Source organism: Ictalurus punctatus, chromosome 16 (assembly GCF_001660625.3).
Source record: "Ictalurus punctatus breed USDA103 chromosome 16, Coco_2.0, whole genome shotgun sequence".
Taxonomy (NCBI): Eukaryota; Metazoa; Chordata; class Actinopteri; order Siluriformes; family Ictaluridae; genus Ictalurus; species Ictalurus punctatus.
Window position 1 is genome coordinate 19,645,583 of NC_030431.2, and position 16,404 is coordinate 19,661,986.

General features: G+C 39.0%; 2 protein-coding genes across 8 annotated transcripts in view; both read right to left on the reverse strand.

The window, feature by feature from the left end:
* Window positions 1-9,071, reverse strand: part of LOC108277345 (thymic stromal cotransporter homolog) — a 10,603-nt gene extending 1,532 nt beyond the window's left edge. The window contains exons 1-2 of the mRNA XM_017489987.2: window positions 7,925-9,071; window positions 3,577-3,660 (exon numbers count right to left, since the gene is read on the reverse strand). Of these exons, the coding sequence (XP_017345476.1) occupies window positions 3,577-3,660; window positions 7,925-8,897 (1,057 nt within the window). The 5' untranslated portion in view covers window positions 8,898-9,071. The remainder of the gene's footprint in view (window positions 1-3,576; window positions 3,661-7,924) is intronic.
* Window positions 9,072-11,607: 2,536 nt separating this feature from the next.
* The window catches only part of palm2akap2 (PALM2 and AKAP2 fusion), an 83,417-nt gene continuing 78,620 nt past the window's right edge, over window positions 11,608-16,404 (reverse strand). For all 7 annotated transcript variants that reach the window (XM_017489629.3, XM_017489628.3, XM_017489625.3 and 4 more), the window contains one exon: window positions 11,608-15,460. In XM_017489629.3, the coding sequence (XP_017345118.1) occupies window positions 15,341-15,460 (120 nt within the window). In that variant the 3' untranslated portion in view covers window positions 11,608-15,340. The remainder of the gene's footprint in view (window positions 15,461-16,404) is intronic.

The following is a 16,404-nucleotide window of genomic DNA, read 5'->3' on the forward strand; positions in this document are numbered from 1 at the left end:
TTGTTTTTGAGTCTTGGATTTAATCAATTCAACTCAAAAGACCAAGTAAATAAGGCTAATAACTATAAGAACACAATAAAACTAAGAATTTTCCTTAATAGAATAGAGAAAACAATTTAGCACATGCCATTGTCCAGAGTGAATTACTAAAGTCCATGTTGTAGCAATACCATAAAGAACAATATTCTACTTTTCTATAATATTATAAACGGCAGTATTTCCCCCTTTTCATTCATTCATTTATCCTCATCAGAGTCACGATGGATCTGAGGCCTAACCCAGCAACAATAGTGTAACTGTAAAGTGTAGTTTTATCAACCATGTCCATGTTATAAACAGAAGTTAATTACAAATGAAATATAGAAACAGTTTCAAGATTATACTACATACCCAGTCATCTTGATTTACTGTTATTAACATTTCAGGTCTCAAGCAATTTTACAGAATAAATACTGTGTTAGTGCTTGAACAGCTTTTGCCCTGCACTTGAACCCTACTGTTGAAATTTCCTTGCTGTTAAATTGACTAGTTAAGCCTACAGAAAAAGTGAGTTCACTTCCCCTCCTAACTTCCAATTCCAATCCACCCTATGCATTGTTTATACTGAAATACACTATATGGCCAAATATTTGTAGACATCTAAGCATCAAAGCAATATGTAGGTCTTCTGTTGCCACAAAGTTGGAAGCACACAATTGTCTAGAATATCATTTTATGCTGTAGTGTTACAATTTCTATTCACTGGAACTAAGGGGCCCAAACTTGTTCCAGCATGACAATTCCCCTGTTTACAAAGCGAGGTCCATGAAGACATGGTTTGCCAAGGTTGAAGGAAGAACTCCAGTGGCCTACAAAGAACCCTGACCTCAACCCCACTCAACACCTTCGGGATGAACTAGAATGTGCCTCAGGCCCTCTTCCCCGACATCAGTACCTGACCTAAATAATGCAGATCCCCATACCCATGCTCCAAAATCTAGTGGACATGTTTATTGTAATGGAAAGATGACTGGGTCAGAGCATCTCCAAAATGGCAGGGCTTGTGGGGTGTTCCAGGTATGCAGTGATTAGTACCTACCAAAAATGGTCCAAGGACGGACAACTGGTGAATCGGTGACAGGGTCATGGGCACCCAATGTTCACTGATACGCGTGGTGAGTGAAGGCTAGCCCGTGTGGTCCAATCCTACAGAAGAGCTACTGTAGCACAAATTGCTGAAAAAGTTAATGCTGGCTCTGATAGAATGGCATCAGAACACACAGTGCATCACAGCTTGCTGCATATGGGGCTGCGTATCCACAGAATGATCAGAGTGCCCATGTTGACTCCTGTCCACTGCTGAGTGTCTACAATGTGCACATGAGCATCAGAACTGCACCATGGAGCAATGGAAGAAGGTGGCCTGGTCTGATGAATCACGCATTCTTTCACATCCTATGGATGGTTGGGCATGTGAGCATCGCTTACCTGGGGAAGAGATAGCACCAGGATGCACTATGGGAAGAAGGCAAGCTGACGGAGTCAGTCTGATGCTCTGGGGAATGTTCTGCTGGGTAACCTTGGGCTCTGTGGATGTTACTTTGACATGTACCTCCTACCTAAACATTGTTGCAGACCAAGTGGACCCTTTCATGGCAATGGTATTCCCTAATGGCAGTGGTGTCTTTTGGCAGGATAATGTGCCCTGCCACACTGCAAAAATTGTTCAGGAATAGTTTGTGGAACATGTCAAAGAGTTCAAGGTGTTGACTTGGCCGCCAAATTCCCCAGATCTCCAGTCGAGCATCTTTTGGATGTGCTGAACAAACAAGTCTGATACATAGAGGCCTCACCTCACAGCGTATAGGACATAAAAGATCTGCTGCTAACATCTTTGTGCCAGATACCACAGCAACACCTTCAGAGGTCTTATGGAGTCCATGCCTTGACGGGTCAATGTTTTGGTGGCACAAGGGGGACCTACACAATATTAAGCAGGTGGTTTTAACGTTATTGCTGATCTGTGTATGTCCACAAACCTTTGGTCATATAGTGTATTTGTGATGTACTTAGCGAGTCTGGTGCTGATTTATTTGTCGATGCTGTATTTACATTATTCCTGTGAGAAGTTTGTGGTTGTGTCTCACTCTGGTATCAAAAGGGGGAAATGCTAGCACAGTTGCAATGGCATTTAATAGGAGAAAAAACGTTAACAACCTGAAACATAAGGGGTAAAATCCAGTTTTCACTGGTAGTGCCTAACAAAAAGAGCTTCTTTTCTCACTCACCATTTTCTAGCAATTTTCATTGTCATATTTATATTAAAAAATGTACAAGAAGTAGAGACAGCAAATGTTGGACTCAAAAGTTCAAGAACGCAATACTACACAGTTGCACCAAGTTACAGCACATACTCAGCTCGGCTACCTAGAGATCTACAGGATGACGAGCATGATGGCACGGATGGTGATATTAGCTGTTTGAGCGGAGTGTACAGATGAGAGAGCTGAAAAGACTAAAGGATTAAAGTGCTGCTGCACTGGTCAAATCAGTTGAGAAGTATTCCCACTGGTGCCACTATCAGCAGGGAGTCGAACGGCATTGTGGCTAATTTCTGAAACCATTAACCAAAGTGAAAACAGACATGTCTATGAACGAAGTTTAAATTTAAAATATCAACTTGGAATTCCTTTACAAATGAATCTTAAAATGAAGATGACATTTTAATGATAACGATTTAGTATGCAAGTTGTTAGATGGATTTTTCCTTTGTTTTGTTTTTAGAGTTTAGAGAGTACATTTTGGGATACTGCCTTTGTGTACCCATTCACCGGACATGTTTTAAAAAAAAAAAAGCACAACATTGGATCCTTGTCTGTAATATCTGTATAGTAGTCTGTAAATTTATCAGTGATATCAGATGGACACAAACACAGGAGGAATGAACAACAGGAAGCAGTGATTCATTCAGAGCAGCTTCGCATGCTGTTAGCCTGATGTTTTTGTGTGTCCTCTGGTGGTCAGCATGCTCTTTTGTGTACTCTGGCAATGACCACATGGGATTAATGAAGTAATCTAGATCACCTATACCATTTAACAGAGCAACCCAGAGTACCATAATTTGGCAGGATTCTTATTGCAGCACCAACGATGACATTGATAAAGTTGCGGGTGGAAGGATTATGGATTGTTAATGTCACCTCTATTTTATAAAAGGGAAATTCCAGAGTAGATTAACCCTCTTAGTGTTTGAAAATGTCTATTTATTGTGATCTTCACACAAATGGTGCAGAGATAAAGAAATGCCAATGCAATGCTCCCTTTCTCAGAGTACTAAAATACCTTCTCAGCATTCAAGCAAGGGCCCCCTCCCTTGAATGCACTGGTATGTACTTTCACTTCTTCTTTTCTCCTCAGCCTTATCAAATGAACCCCATCAAAGCTTTTGACAGCCGTTTTTCTAAACCAAGCAGAGCCCTAAACTATAGTGCTTCAACCTGAAACTTAACCATCACAATGTTCAGAACAGAGTGTTCACAAAAAGCAATAATGTATCAGATATGAAGTCCAACAGATTAAGGGTGGAATAAAACATACCATATGATGATCCTCGGATCTGCTTGGACAGTAGTGAGCGAATGGTGGGCATAGGGATGAGTGCAAACAAAGTGAGTGTACGAGCTGTAAAAAAAGAGAAAAAAGCAGAACTTTGATGAAATACACAAACTCTGCTGAGTGTTGAGTGCTTTGGGACCACACTGTGTTAAACATGTTAGAACAGCATTATTTTTTTAGGTTGAATAATGGCTTTTTTTCCTCTTTTTTTAATCCCGTTTGACTTGTTTGCTGAATGAGTTGCTCATGCATTTTACCTACACACCACAAAAAAAAAAACCTGGCAGCTTTATTCACATCACTCACACACCACTGACTGCTGGCTTCCCCAACTCAGTTCCTCATTTGTAAATATATCAGATTGATGTGTTTTTATGATCTCTACGTTGCCTACTTGTCTCACCTTGAAATGCAGGATTGTCTTGATAGTAGTATAATTTTTAAACAAAACTACTTGTCCTGTACAGCTGCGCAAGCCTGTTCCTGCAGTGTTTAGCTCTAATTCCAATCCGACCCACCTGATTAGGTAAATCGAGGCTTTCAACTGGCACTTGAATCCTGGAGTAATGGAACTGTGTATGGGTGATATTTCTCAAGGATTGTGGCTGCTGGAAATCCAATCTAAATCTATCTAAATCTATCTAAACTATCTGAGAATGTGTAACACAGTGATGACTAATCAGCATTTCACCTTTTTTGAATTGTAAAAATACAGTTGTCTCTTTTACTCACTGTATTCAATGATAACTAGTATATTGGTACCTATATACATTAGAATGCCTAGGATATTTGAAATTTTAATCTTTTCATGAGTGATGATTAACTATAACGTTCCAGCTTTTTTTTGTTTGTTTGTTTTTACATAGGACCTATATCTCACTCAATCGCAGACATGCTTTTAATAAACCTCTTTTGCCTCTATGCCTTAAGTGTAAGACACAGATCGGAACTCTCACCCACTGTTTCTGGTCCTGCCAACAACTTCAAATGTATTAGGCTAAGATCATTCAGTTAGCAGCATTTAGCGAGTCAAGTTAGATCTTGTCAACTTGTCTTTGGTCTTGGGAGTCCTTAGCAGAAATATAACAATCACCAAGAAATAAAAGCTTGTACAATATACTTATCTTTGCTGCAAGGAAAAACATCCTATTGCAATGGATTAGTGATAAGCTACTGAATATGAAGGGCTGGTAATGGAATTATAACCACTCATATATTTAGCTTGTATAGTTATTGAAAGAATAGAGCTATTTATTAGAATATGGGAGCCTTATGTTATCTCCATGGTGCCAAGCTTTTCTGCAGGTCTACTTATGGCTTTCCCCTATAGGGAAATCCATTCAAGATACATGTTAGGATACTGCTTCTACTTGTAGCTATTGAACATAATTTTATATCTTAATGTAGATCTTAATGTTCTTTACCTCTTGTTTCACCTCTTATACTTGTACTGAGCTTTGATTGTTTGAGACTGTTTATATTAAAATCCCAGTAATAATAATCCCCCATTATCCAATGTGTCCCTGCGTCCAGTGAAATCGGCGCATTTTAATAGACGCACTGTGCATGCTGTCATTTTATCGGACATCATCACAGAAGGAAAATGTGACCATGTGTGATAAACTGAAACTTGGCACAAATAGTCTGATGGACTTTTGGTTAAAGAACTTACTCCTACTGGCTACGGGTTGTTGATCTCCTGTGACCCTCTGGCAGAGGGGGTGGCATCATTTTACTGTATAATCAACTTTAACATCCAAGTGGCGATAAAAGACTCTGTAATGACAAAGGATTTTCTGTCTATACTGGAGTGCTTTGATTTGAAACCACTTGTTGACTGTGCTACACATAATAAAAGGTCACACATTAGACCTTGTGACTGCAAACGAATCACTTGTGTCTCAGCTATCCACTGTTGAATTAGGACTGGAGGCTATCTTTTGGCTATCTTTTTTAATATGGAACTCCCACACATGAACATCTCTTCTCAGACTATTAATTATCACAAATGGAAATCCATTGATCTCTCTGATTTTATTGACTTCTCTGACTACGTTTACATGGACAGCAGTAATCTAATTATTGACCTTATTCTGAATAAGACAATATTGTGATTAAAGTGTTTACATGAGTTCCTTTTGGAATATTCCTTTCATGTTCCTGTTTTATATGTTATACAACATACATCAATTAACAGCACACATCATTATGTCACTGCGCCACGCAGTCCGATGTTCCCTCCAGAATTTCACATATAAACATACAGTTCGTATTCGTTATGGTACCGTATACAGTTTGGGTGTTCCATCCATCCATCCATCTTCAACCGCTTACTCCTTTTCAGGGTCGCGGATGAACCTGGAGCCTATCCCAGGGAGCATCAGGCACAAGGCGGGGTACACCCTGGACAGGGTGCCAATCCATCGCAGGGCACACAATCACACACACATTCATACACTACGGACACTTTAGACACGCCAATCAGCCTACCATGCATGTCTTTGGACTGGGGGAGGAAACCGGAGTCCCCGGAGGAAACCCCCACAGCACGGGGAGAACATGCAAACTCGAACCCCGACCCTGGCGGTGTGAGGCGAACATGCTAACCACTAAGGCACCGTGCGACAGTTTGGGTGTTTTTATTTTTAATTTTAAGAAAACTTCAAATGCAATTAATTATTTGTCATGCTGTACGTGCAAATAGACGACTGCTTGAAGCCGTGGGCTGTGTCCCAAACCACGTACTTACCTACTATACAGTAGCTGAAATACATGTCTCACCTACTATACAGTAGGTAAGTACGCAGTTTCGGACGCAGCTGTGCTCTCTTGTTTGCCATCAAACAGTTGGGCATTGCCATGTGTGTACATGTCCTGTCGCAAAATGCGGTGAAAACTCTCACACGATGTTAATGGTGTGATTAAGGTGTTTACATGTCTGTAATGCGACTAAAATTGGAATACTCCACATGTCTTAATTTGATTTGTGTTTACTTCGAGTATGACTTTAGTCAGATTAAGGTAATCAATAATTGCTGTTTACATGGTAGTTTCTTAATCAGAGCATTGCCTTAATCGGGTTAATATTGGATTATTGTTGTCCATGTAAACGTACTGATTGACTCTTCTTTGAGTTGTTTTTCTCCATCTGAACCTCTGGAAGACAAAATCTCCATGTTAAATACTGTTCTCTTGTCTTGCTTGTATTCATTTGCTTCTATCAAATCATGGTCTATCACTCTAGGAAGGCAGCTTGTTGCAAAATGGAGCAAACGTGGCATCTCTATGGTCTGAACGTGCATCACCAGGCTTGGAAAGAACATTTGCATGAATTTAAGACTGAAATTGTATCTGTTAGGTCCCGTTATTTCTCTCAGATTATTGTCAATAATCAAAGAAATCCCAGAAAACTATTTCACACCATAAACAAATTGCTCCAATGTAACAGTTCCCCTACTGTGCCTGCTTCAGCCCACCTTTGTAATAGATTTCTTGATTTCTTCAGCACCATCATTGACAATGCTCGTAAATACTTAATACTCCTGTCTCTATTGCTTCCTCTATTAGTATTTCTTATTTCTCTGACACTTTTCTCCCCACTTGATTTGGTTTCACTTGGAAATGAGGTATCACAAATGAAAGCTGCCACTTCTCTAGTTGATCCCATCCCAACCTGTTTGTTCAAGTCATGTTTGCTTCACTGTGTCCTGTTGTCCCGAGTATAATAAATGACTCCCTGAGTACTGGTGTTGTGCCAGCAGCTTTTAAAAACTACTGCTGTAAACCCTGTACATTTTTTTTGCAATTGTTTTATTATTACTATTATTAGTGTCATCATCATCATCATTATTATCATTATTATTATTATTATTATTATTATTATTATTATGATGAAAGTGTCTGTTAAATGTGAAGCTAGACATAAACTGTAATCAAGACCACTTCAGCTCAGGAAGGGTTGCTAATTAGCTGATCAATTGGATCTGGTGTATTAGAGCAGGGAAAACATTAAAGTGTGCAGAACAGGATTAGGAACCTGAGGCTTAGACTCCTTTCCTCCTCTATCTTCTACGATATTGCATAAATCAATGGTCATCAAACCCTCTTCCTTGAGATCTACTTTCCTGCAGATTTCATCTCCAACCAAAATCTGAAACACCTGTTTAGTTGATCAAGAACTTCTCAAGGCAATGATTAGATGTCGGGTGTGCACCGTTATGGTTGGAGCTCAGGTCTTCAGGATGGTAGATCTCCAGGAGCAGGGTTTGGTGACCACTGGCGTAAATGGAAAGCCATGAATGACTTGTATAATGCCTTGACTGGTATTTACCTAAGTAATACGTGGTGGTTGTTGTAACAAACGTCATGAAGTAGATCCCTGTGAGGAAGGAGAACATGCCTATCATGATCATGCTCGTGTCGCTCAGAGAGCACCGTGTGAACAGCTTCACGCCGAGGAAACTGGTGATGAAGATAACCGAGCCGGCGGCGTTGCCGTAGCCCACTTGCGTCGCGGTCCAGCTCAGCGGTTCCACCAGCACGTACACGTTCAGGATCTCCACTCCACCCGCCACCGCTACGTCGTACAGGATCCCGGCGGCGATCAGGAGCGCGATGTTGACCTTGTCTCTGTTCAGGATGCCGACACTCTCACCATCCCGCCTCTCGTCCGCGGACGGCGTGCGCGTGTTGACTTGTAAGATAAACGCCGCGTACACGAGGCACACGAAGTACAGCACCACGCTCATGCACGAGAGCACAAATCCTTGTCGGTGTCCGAGCGCATAGAGTTGGAACAGGTGACCTGACGCCAGACTCCCCAGGAAGCCTGCTAGTCCGTATGTGAGCTCCGTGCGCATAATGCGCAGAGACCTGACCTCCTCGCTCGTGCTCAGCGACACCAGCGTTATCACGCCTGGCCAGTAGGACGAGAAGCCGCCGCAGAGCCCGTTCACGACGGGAGACGCGTACATCACTTCAACCCTCCAGTCAAAAGCTATGACCAACAAGAGCAGCGCGCGTGACACGAAGTAACCGATCAGAGGTACGACCACAGGAACCTTCCGGTAGCCCTTGTCTCCGATTTGCGCCAGCAGGAACGCTGGGAAGATGGGCACCACCTTGGTTAAGATGTTAAAGACCATGTAAAAGTCTGCAATGGACCGGTGCTCTCCTCCGGCTCCGGGGATTGTGGTGTTCTCGTAACGCTGCTTCACAACCATCTGGAGACCGGTGTCGAAAAACGAGCTGGCGATTTGCGCAAAAAACACCACAGGCTCCAAGTGGCTGCGGAGGAACGCCATTTGTCAGTCACGGTAGGAAATGAACCAGTGAAAGTTTTGTAGTTTAGAGTCACCGGTTTTATGTGCGCTTCCGCAATTTTGTCACTCCCACCGACATCTCAGACTCACCACCTCCAAATATATAGGAGCCTGCCAGTGAGTCTGTGATCGTGCATGAACCAGTGCAATAACATTTCCGTGTTTTAACTGTAGCCCAACTTGTGGGTTGGAGAAAGCAGACCGCGTCATTCATCCATGGAGAAGTTGCACAAGCAGCAAGACTTCCTGATTAGTCATGATGTATAAAGTGGGGGTGGGGGGGAATCATATTGAGCCACTATATCACTATTTATTATTAATAGGCCTATTTGAGTTTCAGTGTAAAATATTTTCAGATGGAATTCAAACCAAACTTTTTTTTTTGGTTTAAAATCTCTTTCATGGTTTATATGTTTTGACTCTGGTTCACAGTTTCCTAATGGAAATAGATAAAGATACTAGATAAAGATAGTTTGTGTTTGATGGGTACATATAGAGTTACAGCCTGACTCCTAAATGTTTTAACTTTGGAAGCCAGTGCTATTGTTTCTCTCAAGTTTGTTTATAAAATGACACTGTCAAGGTGAATGTTTCAGAAAATTGGAGTTCCCAAACTGGGAGTTAGGAGTTAAACAAAGACATGAGCACTTTTGTCAGGAGCTCATTCAGACAGTTATCTTGTAAGTCTGATACCTACCTGTTTTTAGATGCATGATCCTCCTTGTATATTGATCAGTGCTCAGTTTCTGACAACATGATGGCTGAACATGGACTGGGCTCACGAAAACAAAACTCCCATTGTACCCATTCAGAGAGACTTGTTTTATATTCCAGTTCATGTAATAGAGTGCATTTGTACTTGGTCGTGGAATTTTCTTTGCAGAACCGGTCTGTCTTGTCTTTTTTTCTTTTTTCTTTTTCTGCAGTGCAAAGCATTGATTCAAGATAACAAGAACAGTCCGGCTCTTTGAGGGATTCTGGACTGATGTACACCTCTGAATACCTTTTGCTATAACCTTACAATGTCCTCTCTTATCAGTTCTTTTGTTATCAGTTTTAATATTAACTATATAAGAATCCTAGGCACTTCCTACCACACAGATGTACACATGCAGACAAGTGAAATAAGTTCTGCTGTTACATACTGAAAGTAATGGGAAGCTACTTATTTTTTTTCCACTGCTTTTAAAAGTCTGAGCAAAATGTTAAACCATGCACCAGGCTCTGAATTGCTTATCTATAAATAGACAGGGGACAAATGAAAGGAAAACTCAATGTAAAGTGTCTTATTAAGGTGTTGGGCTGCTTGTACAGCTTCACTGCACCCTGGCATGGCATTTTACAAGTCACTGGAACTGTACTGGAGCAATGAACACCATTCTTCTGAAAGATATGTGAAGGTCGTATCATGAGATTTACAAATTTTCATATTCATCAAATCATTCAGTGAGCCCTCATGTCCTGTGGATGGGGGCTGGGTCATACTGGAAGAGACCACTCCCATCAGGATAGAAATGATTGATTTTAAGAAAAAAATTCTCGGTCAGAAGAACTATGTATCGATTTGTAGTGAAAAAGCGCAGCTAAACCATGCCAGCTTCCCATGGTATAATAGAGCCAAGGTTTTTCCCTTTAATTTGACACCATTACATATTTATCTACACTAATGAGCAAATCTTCTGGGTAAGATCTCCATGTAGTATACTGTGATCAATAATCTGCATTTTGTACTGTCCTAAACATGCTTGATAATTTCAGAAACAATGATACACACCGTTAATCTACTCCTTAGTTCAGTCTTCAGGGCACTGATCAGGGAGTTGGCCATTTTAAGGGCTGTCTCAATAGCAAAATCCTTCCAGTGCACTGGAATGTTTGCTCAATAAAATAATCACACAATGCACTGCAAAAAATTTCCTTTACTGGATTTACGTCATATTTTCTGAAGCCTCTCAGCTTGAAAAAAAATTCCAGACGAGCTCTCAGCCAACTTCGTCTACGAATGTAAGTAGCCTGTTATTGTTGTTGTAGCTCTCAAATGATTACTTACTTTAGCGATTTTTAACTTTATTTGACGTTCTGTATACAATTTGCTTGAGTCTAACAACTTTTAAGTGATGTAAAAAATAAATAAATCTTCAAGCTAGACTATGATTCTGCTTGAAGTACCATAACAGAAATGCATGTGATTAAGCTAACATTTTATATCACATGTAATATGTAGTATGTAGTCATGTCACCGGACATTGAGTTATCGGTGTCCCAATGTGTAATGAGCAGGGTCCTTACCAGTGCCCGAACATGTGTACAGGATTCATGACCTATGTGATTGAGAGACACCATGTGACCTTTTTGACATAGTTTTAGATTTTCTAGGATGTAGTTCTACATGTCCAAAATAACAAGGAACTAAAGTATATATATATATATATATATATATATATATATATATATATATACACACACACACCTTCCCCTACTTCAAACACAGAATGATTGAGCAATGCTGATTAAGCCTTTAATATGTTCACTATATTGTCAGTGTTCTCACCAGCAACTTCATGCTTATAGATTCGAGGTGTTTTGTCATGGCATCGGTACCAAAGCTTGTGGTATAAAACTAACTTTGTAAAATATTTACTTGAATTAAGAAGCATTTTATGACAAATCACAGTTCATAACGAGAAGGAAACCATGTTTATGCATTTTGTTTTTAATGAGAAAATAATTATATATGCGTTTAAGTGTAAGCCTTACAATTACTATAAAACAACATAAGCAGAATATATTAACATACAATAAGTGGTTAACAAATTAAGAGTTTTTTTTTGGTTTGTTTTTTTTTTTTTTTTTTTAAAACATGAGCGCTTTGCCACTTCATAAGGGAAAAAAAAGAGTGAAATGGTACTTGCAAAAATAAATGGCTTCCAATTTTCGAAGAGAATATTCGCAAAAACAGAGCAACATTGTATGAACTTATTAAAAAAAACAAAACAACCCCCCCCCCCCCAAAAAAAACAAAAAAAAACATTTCAGTGGGTGTCATTTTAAATCTATAGGTACTGTCTGAACTATCTGCACCTGTCTACTGAGGAGGACTTCTAACAATTTCAGAGAAATTTCCTGCACTTCTGGCTGATCAGATGATTTTATAACCTCCCCCAATATAAATATCATGCATGAACAAAGTCAAATAACAACCAAAATCATTGCTAATAATTTTACGTCTTAGAGAGCTTGTCTGCTAATTTGAGGTTTTCTCTGATGCCCTCTTTTCTACTACACTACACTTTTTACATAACTTAGCTTCAGGTCATAATAAAGCAAAGGCTCCTTTGTTTGCAGATTTTTTGGAGAACACACTTCTTTGGAAAATCCAAGCTTCAACCCAATCCAAATGAAGGCTTGAAAAACACTTATTTATGAATTTCATTTACCTACTCAAAACTGCTTACATGTATATATGGCAATTATTTAGCACACAAGTTGCTACTGAGGATGAACAGGATGTCCTGGAGACTTACATATATTTCTGTAAATCTAAAAATTGCTTAGTCAGACACACATCCATGCTCACAAGCACACATGCGCACATTCTCTCTCACACAAAAGGTTATACCTTGCAGAAATGCACATACATGGTAATAAAACACCAGCCTTCATAAAACTATGTCCCATTCATAGATACACTGTAAATAGTTCACTGCACAAAGAAAAATATTTCTCTCTTATATTATTCAAAACATATGCCTACTAATCAGGTCATATAGCACACTGAAATATCTGAATATGAAACATGTCTTTCAATAGGTATGATGTTCTAGATTCATTGCTTACTGTCAGATCCAGACAGACTACTATAGCACACAGTCTAAAAATCATCAGTCCTATCATGATATTATAACCATACGAGAACAATCTATGACAGGGATCTTCAATGTTATAGATGTGGCTGAAGGCTTTCATTACAGACAAATTGGAGGCACACTGGATAGTTGAAGGGTGACCAAGGTGAACTGATTAGACAAGTGAAATCAGGTGTGGCTCCTGTTGGTTGGAATGAAAGCCTACAGCTACAAAGATGATAATTGAAGATATTGAAGACATTGAAGGTCCCTGTCATAGATTGTTCCAGTATGGTTATAATATCATGATACAACACTGAAGACCTTTGGTCTACGAGAAGTTCCTGCAAAAACATCTTTTCCAGATTTTCATCAAATGCAACGCTTTGAAACTTGTTACCATTGAATCAACAATATCATTTCAGTACAGATTTTTCTCTTGTCTTGTCTTTCCTCTTCACATCACAGGGCGCAATCTTAAAGAAAATGGTGGTTTTGCACTCACAGTTGTGCCTAACATCAGGACAGATGTGTATTAAATACTGCATTTTCACGTATTACACTATAAGTATGTAAAAAAAAAAAAAAAAAAAAAAATTATGGAAAAAGCTTTTGTGAAAGTCTACTGAATGAGTGTTCTTGTAATATATATCCTTTCAGGTGTAAAATCCATAGCTTTATTCCTTGTGGGTGGAATAAGACCCCAAAACTAATGTCAAGAAAAGCATCTCAAGAACGTTTGCCAAAGGATGTTGCTGTTTTGTTCTCCGGAATGAATTCTTCCTTATTGACGGTGTGTCCGTACCCACCATCAGCCTGGATGGATGTCAAATCTGACTTTGCTTTTCTAATATGCTGGTGTTTTTCGGTTAAGAAACATCAATCCCCACTTTCATATGTTTATAATTATATACAAAGCATTCATATAACACTTTTTCACTGCATTGCATTTACACATTCTAATCAAATCCACTAAAACAAGGCAAACACACAGTATAAAAGAGAAACGGTTCATATAGCTCACTAATAAAGCCTTTACTTACTATAAAACTCCAGAGAGAGGGATTTAGTGTAAGGAATTCATTTTTCATTGATGGTGCTTCTAAACACCTGTATTGCTATTTCCATATCATGGCCTGACATGTCCTGTTCATTTACACAAGCTGAAATCCTACATCACTCTTGTATATGGTGCACAGCACACTGTACTCACTCAGTGTTGCCAGATTGGGGAATTTCATTCATTATTGGCGTTTTGTAAAAAAAACAAACAAACAAAAATAATCCAGCAGATGGTTGAGATGTGTTGTAAACAACAATGTTGGTGGCTGTATTTATCTCAATCTGGCAACCCTGGCTGTACTCATTCAATATATCTTACATACATTCTATCACACATGATCACATACATAGTATAAGATTGTTGTGTCCAGTCACACAATACAAAAGTAAGTTGGTTAAAGGGAAAAATTCATGAAAACTGAAACAGTATATGCAGTTCACATGCACTTTGTGGTTTAGGTTGCAGTTTACCATGGTGTAATGGTACCCCAGCTCTTATTCCTTTATCTGTTTTCTGTCTGGGCTGGCTGCTAAAAAGCAGCTTTAGCAATGAATTGCCATATTTATTATTTTTCAGTGTTAACGTAATAGTTGACTGACTGAATACATTGTGCATTTACAAACCTGGACAATACTACTTTTGTTCAGCTACAAGTTTTTAAACAAGTCTTCAAGCCAAACCATTCTGTGCCCTACTTACATTTTCTGTCTCTAAAAGATTCCCACTGCAGTGTTTCATTTTCAGTGGATTTTTAATCTAATATTGTTAATTATGTACAGGATCTAATTATTTGTACAACAATTGGACCTATTGTGCTATAGAATATGTATGTTGTGCTACTTTACTGTAATATAAATAACATAAACTGCATTTGTGACCGTATATTCGTAAATCAAATCCTTAGGCTTAACAAGGACTGGAACTGGTATAACCCATTCTACCTGAAATGCTTACTTAACATGGGAATCCTCATTAAAATTTCACACAACAAACACCATTTTTGTTTCATCTTAATCAAGTGCTCCCATTTGAATACAAAATGTATTTTTAAATGTATAGAAATACTTCACATCACCCTCTGACAAATCTTCATACATAATCTCTCTTGAACCACTTGAAAACGCACACATGGATCACTTGGCATGATCAATTCAAAGCCAATTTATATACCCAACCATAAAAAAAGAGAAAGCAATCCAAAAATGAAAACAAGCATTTTCTTTGCACATGTCCCAAAGTACTGCACACATCAACTGAAAAAAGCTTGAGAGACAGAAGAGAGACAGAAAGCACAATAATATATTTGGATACCAAATTGCCATCGCATTGAGTTTTTAGTGAGAACCTTTCCACAGATCTCACCACATGACTGGATGATCTTCTGTGGTGATCATTTGGAGATCCAATTATTAATTGTTCCTGCAATATACATATACTCAGCATAAATACTTGTGAATTTCTCCAACATACTTTTGGTTTTCTCTCACTCTTCCTGTTGTTTAAATAGGGAGCTGGCTTTACTCTTCCTCCTCTTCCTCCTCTTCCTCCTCAGCTTCTTCCTGGTTGGCATAGATTCCTGCCTCCCATCGCAGAGCCATGTTACTTTTCCTGCGGGTGACTCGCGTCGCCTCTAGAACCTGCCCCCGTCACACAGAGCAAGATGGTGTTAGTGTGTATGGGTGACTGAGCATAAACCATGAAACTATTTTATACCACAGTGCTTTTGAATTCTCCAAAGTAATTGGTCAGGAGGTGTTGATGAATTTTCCAAAAACAATTTATAACAAATTCTCTATAACAGTTCTGGCTGTAAATCACAGATTTTTATTAACGCGCTCATTTTAACGTGTTATTGTTTCTGTGGTTACACAGACTTTTACAGGGACTGTGGATGGTACAGGGAATGTGGGCCATAATTTCAGTCTAATAATAAACTGAGAGAAAAAAGGAGTTGTCAAATATGCATATAATCATTGATATGGTGAAGCTTTCTATAAGGACAAATTTATGGAAGGAGTCTCCAGCCAGTAGGTTTTCTGCCACAGTAGAGTCGTCAGGGCAGAAGTCATTGTGCTTTCTCTGTAACATCATGAGTAGTGTTTTTGTCTTATTAACTTTAAAAGAGAGACTAATGAGGGATTTACTATTTATAGCTGCTGTAATATAAACTATAACAGGAACTAACTTGTTTCATGGTTCCTCCACTTGATGTCAGTCGGCTGTGTCAGTCATTAATAAATCAAATATTTTAATTGTGTGCAAATTTCTGTGGTATAAGAAGAATAAAACACTTGTGAAGATAATCAACTTCTGGGTGGTAGCAGTAACTCCACTTTGTGATTGGCTGCCCCACTGGTGTGGCATCATTGATTATTTTCTTTAACATCACAGTTTACGCCTTTCTTAACACTTAGCCTACTTTCACTTGTGGTTATTAAATTGTGCAGTTATTTTGGTGCATAGACATATAGATCATGAATATAGTGTATTCATGTTGTAACATTATGATGCACCAACAGGTCAAATCAGTTTGATATATTATCAACAAATGTAATATTTTTTTCTCCTGCCAGTTTACAAC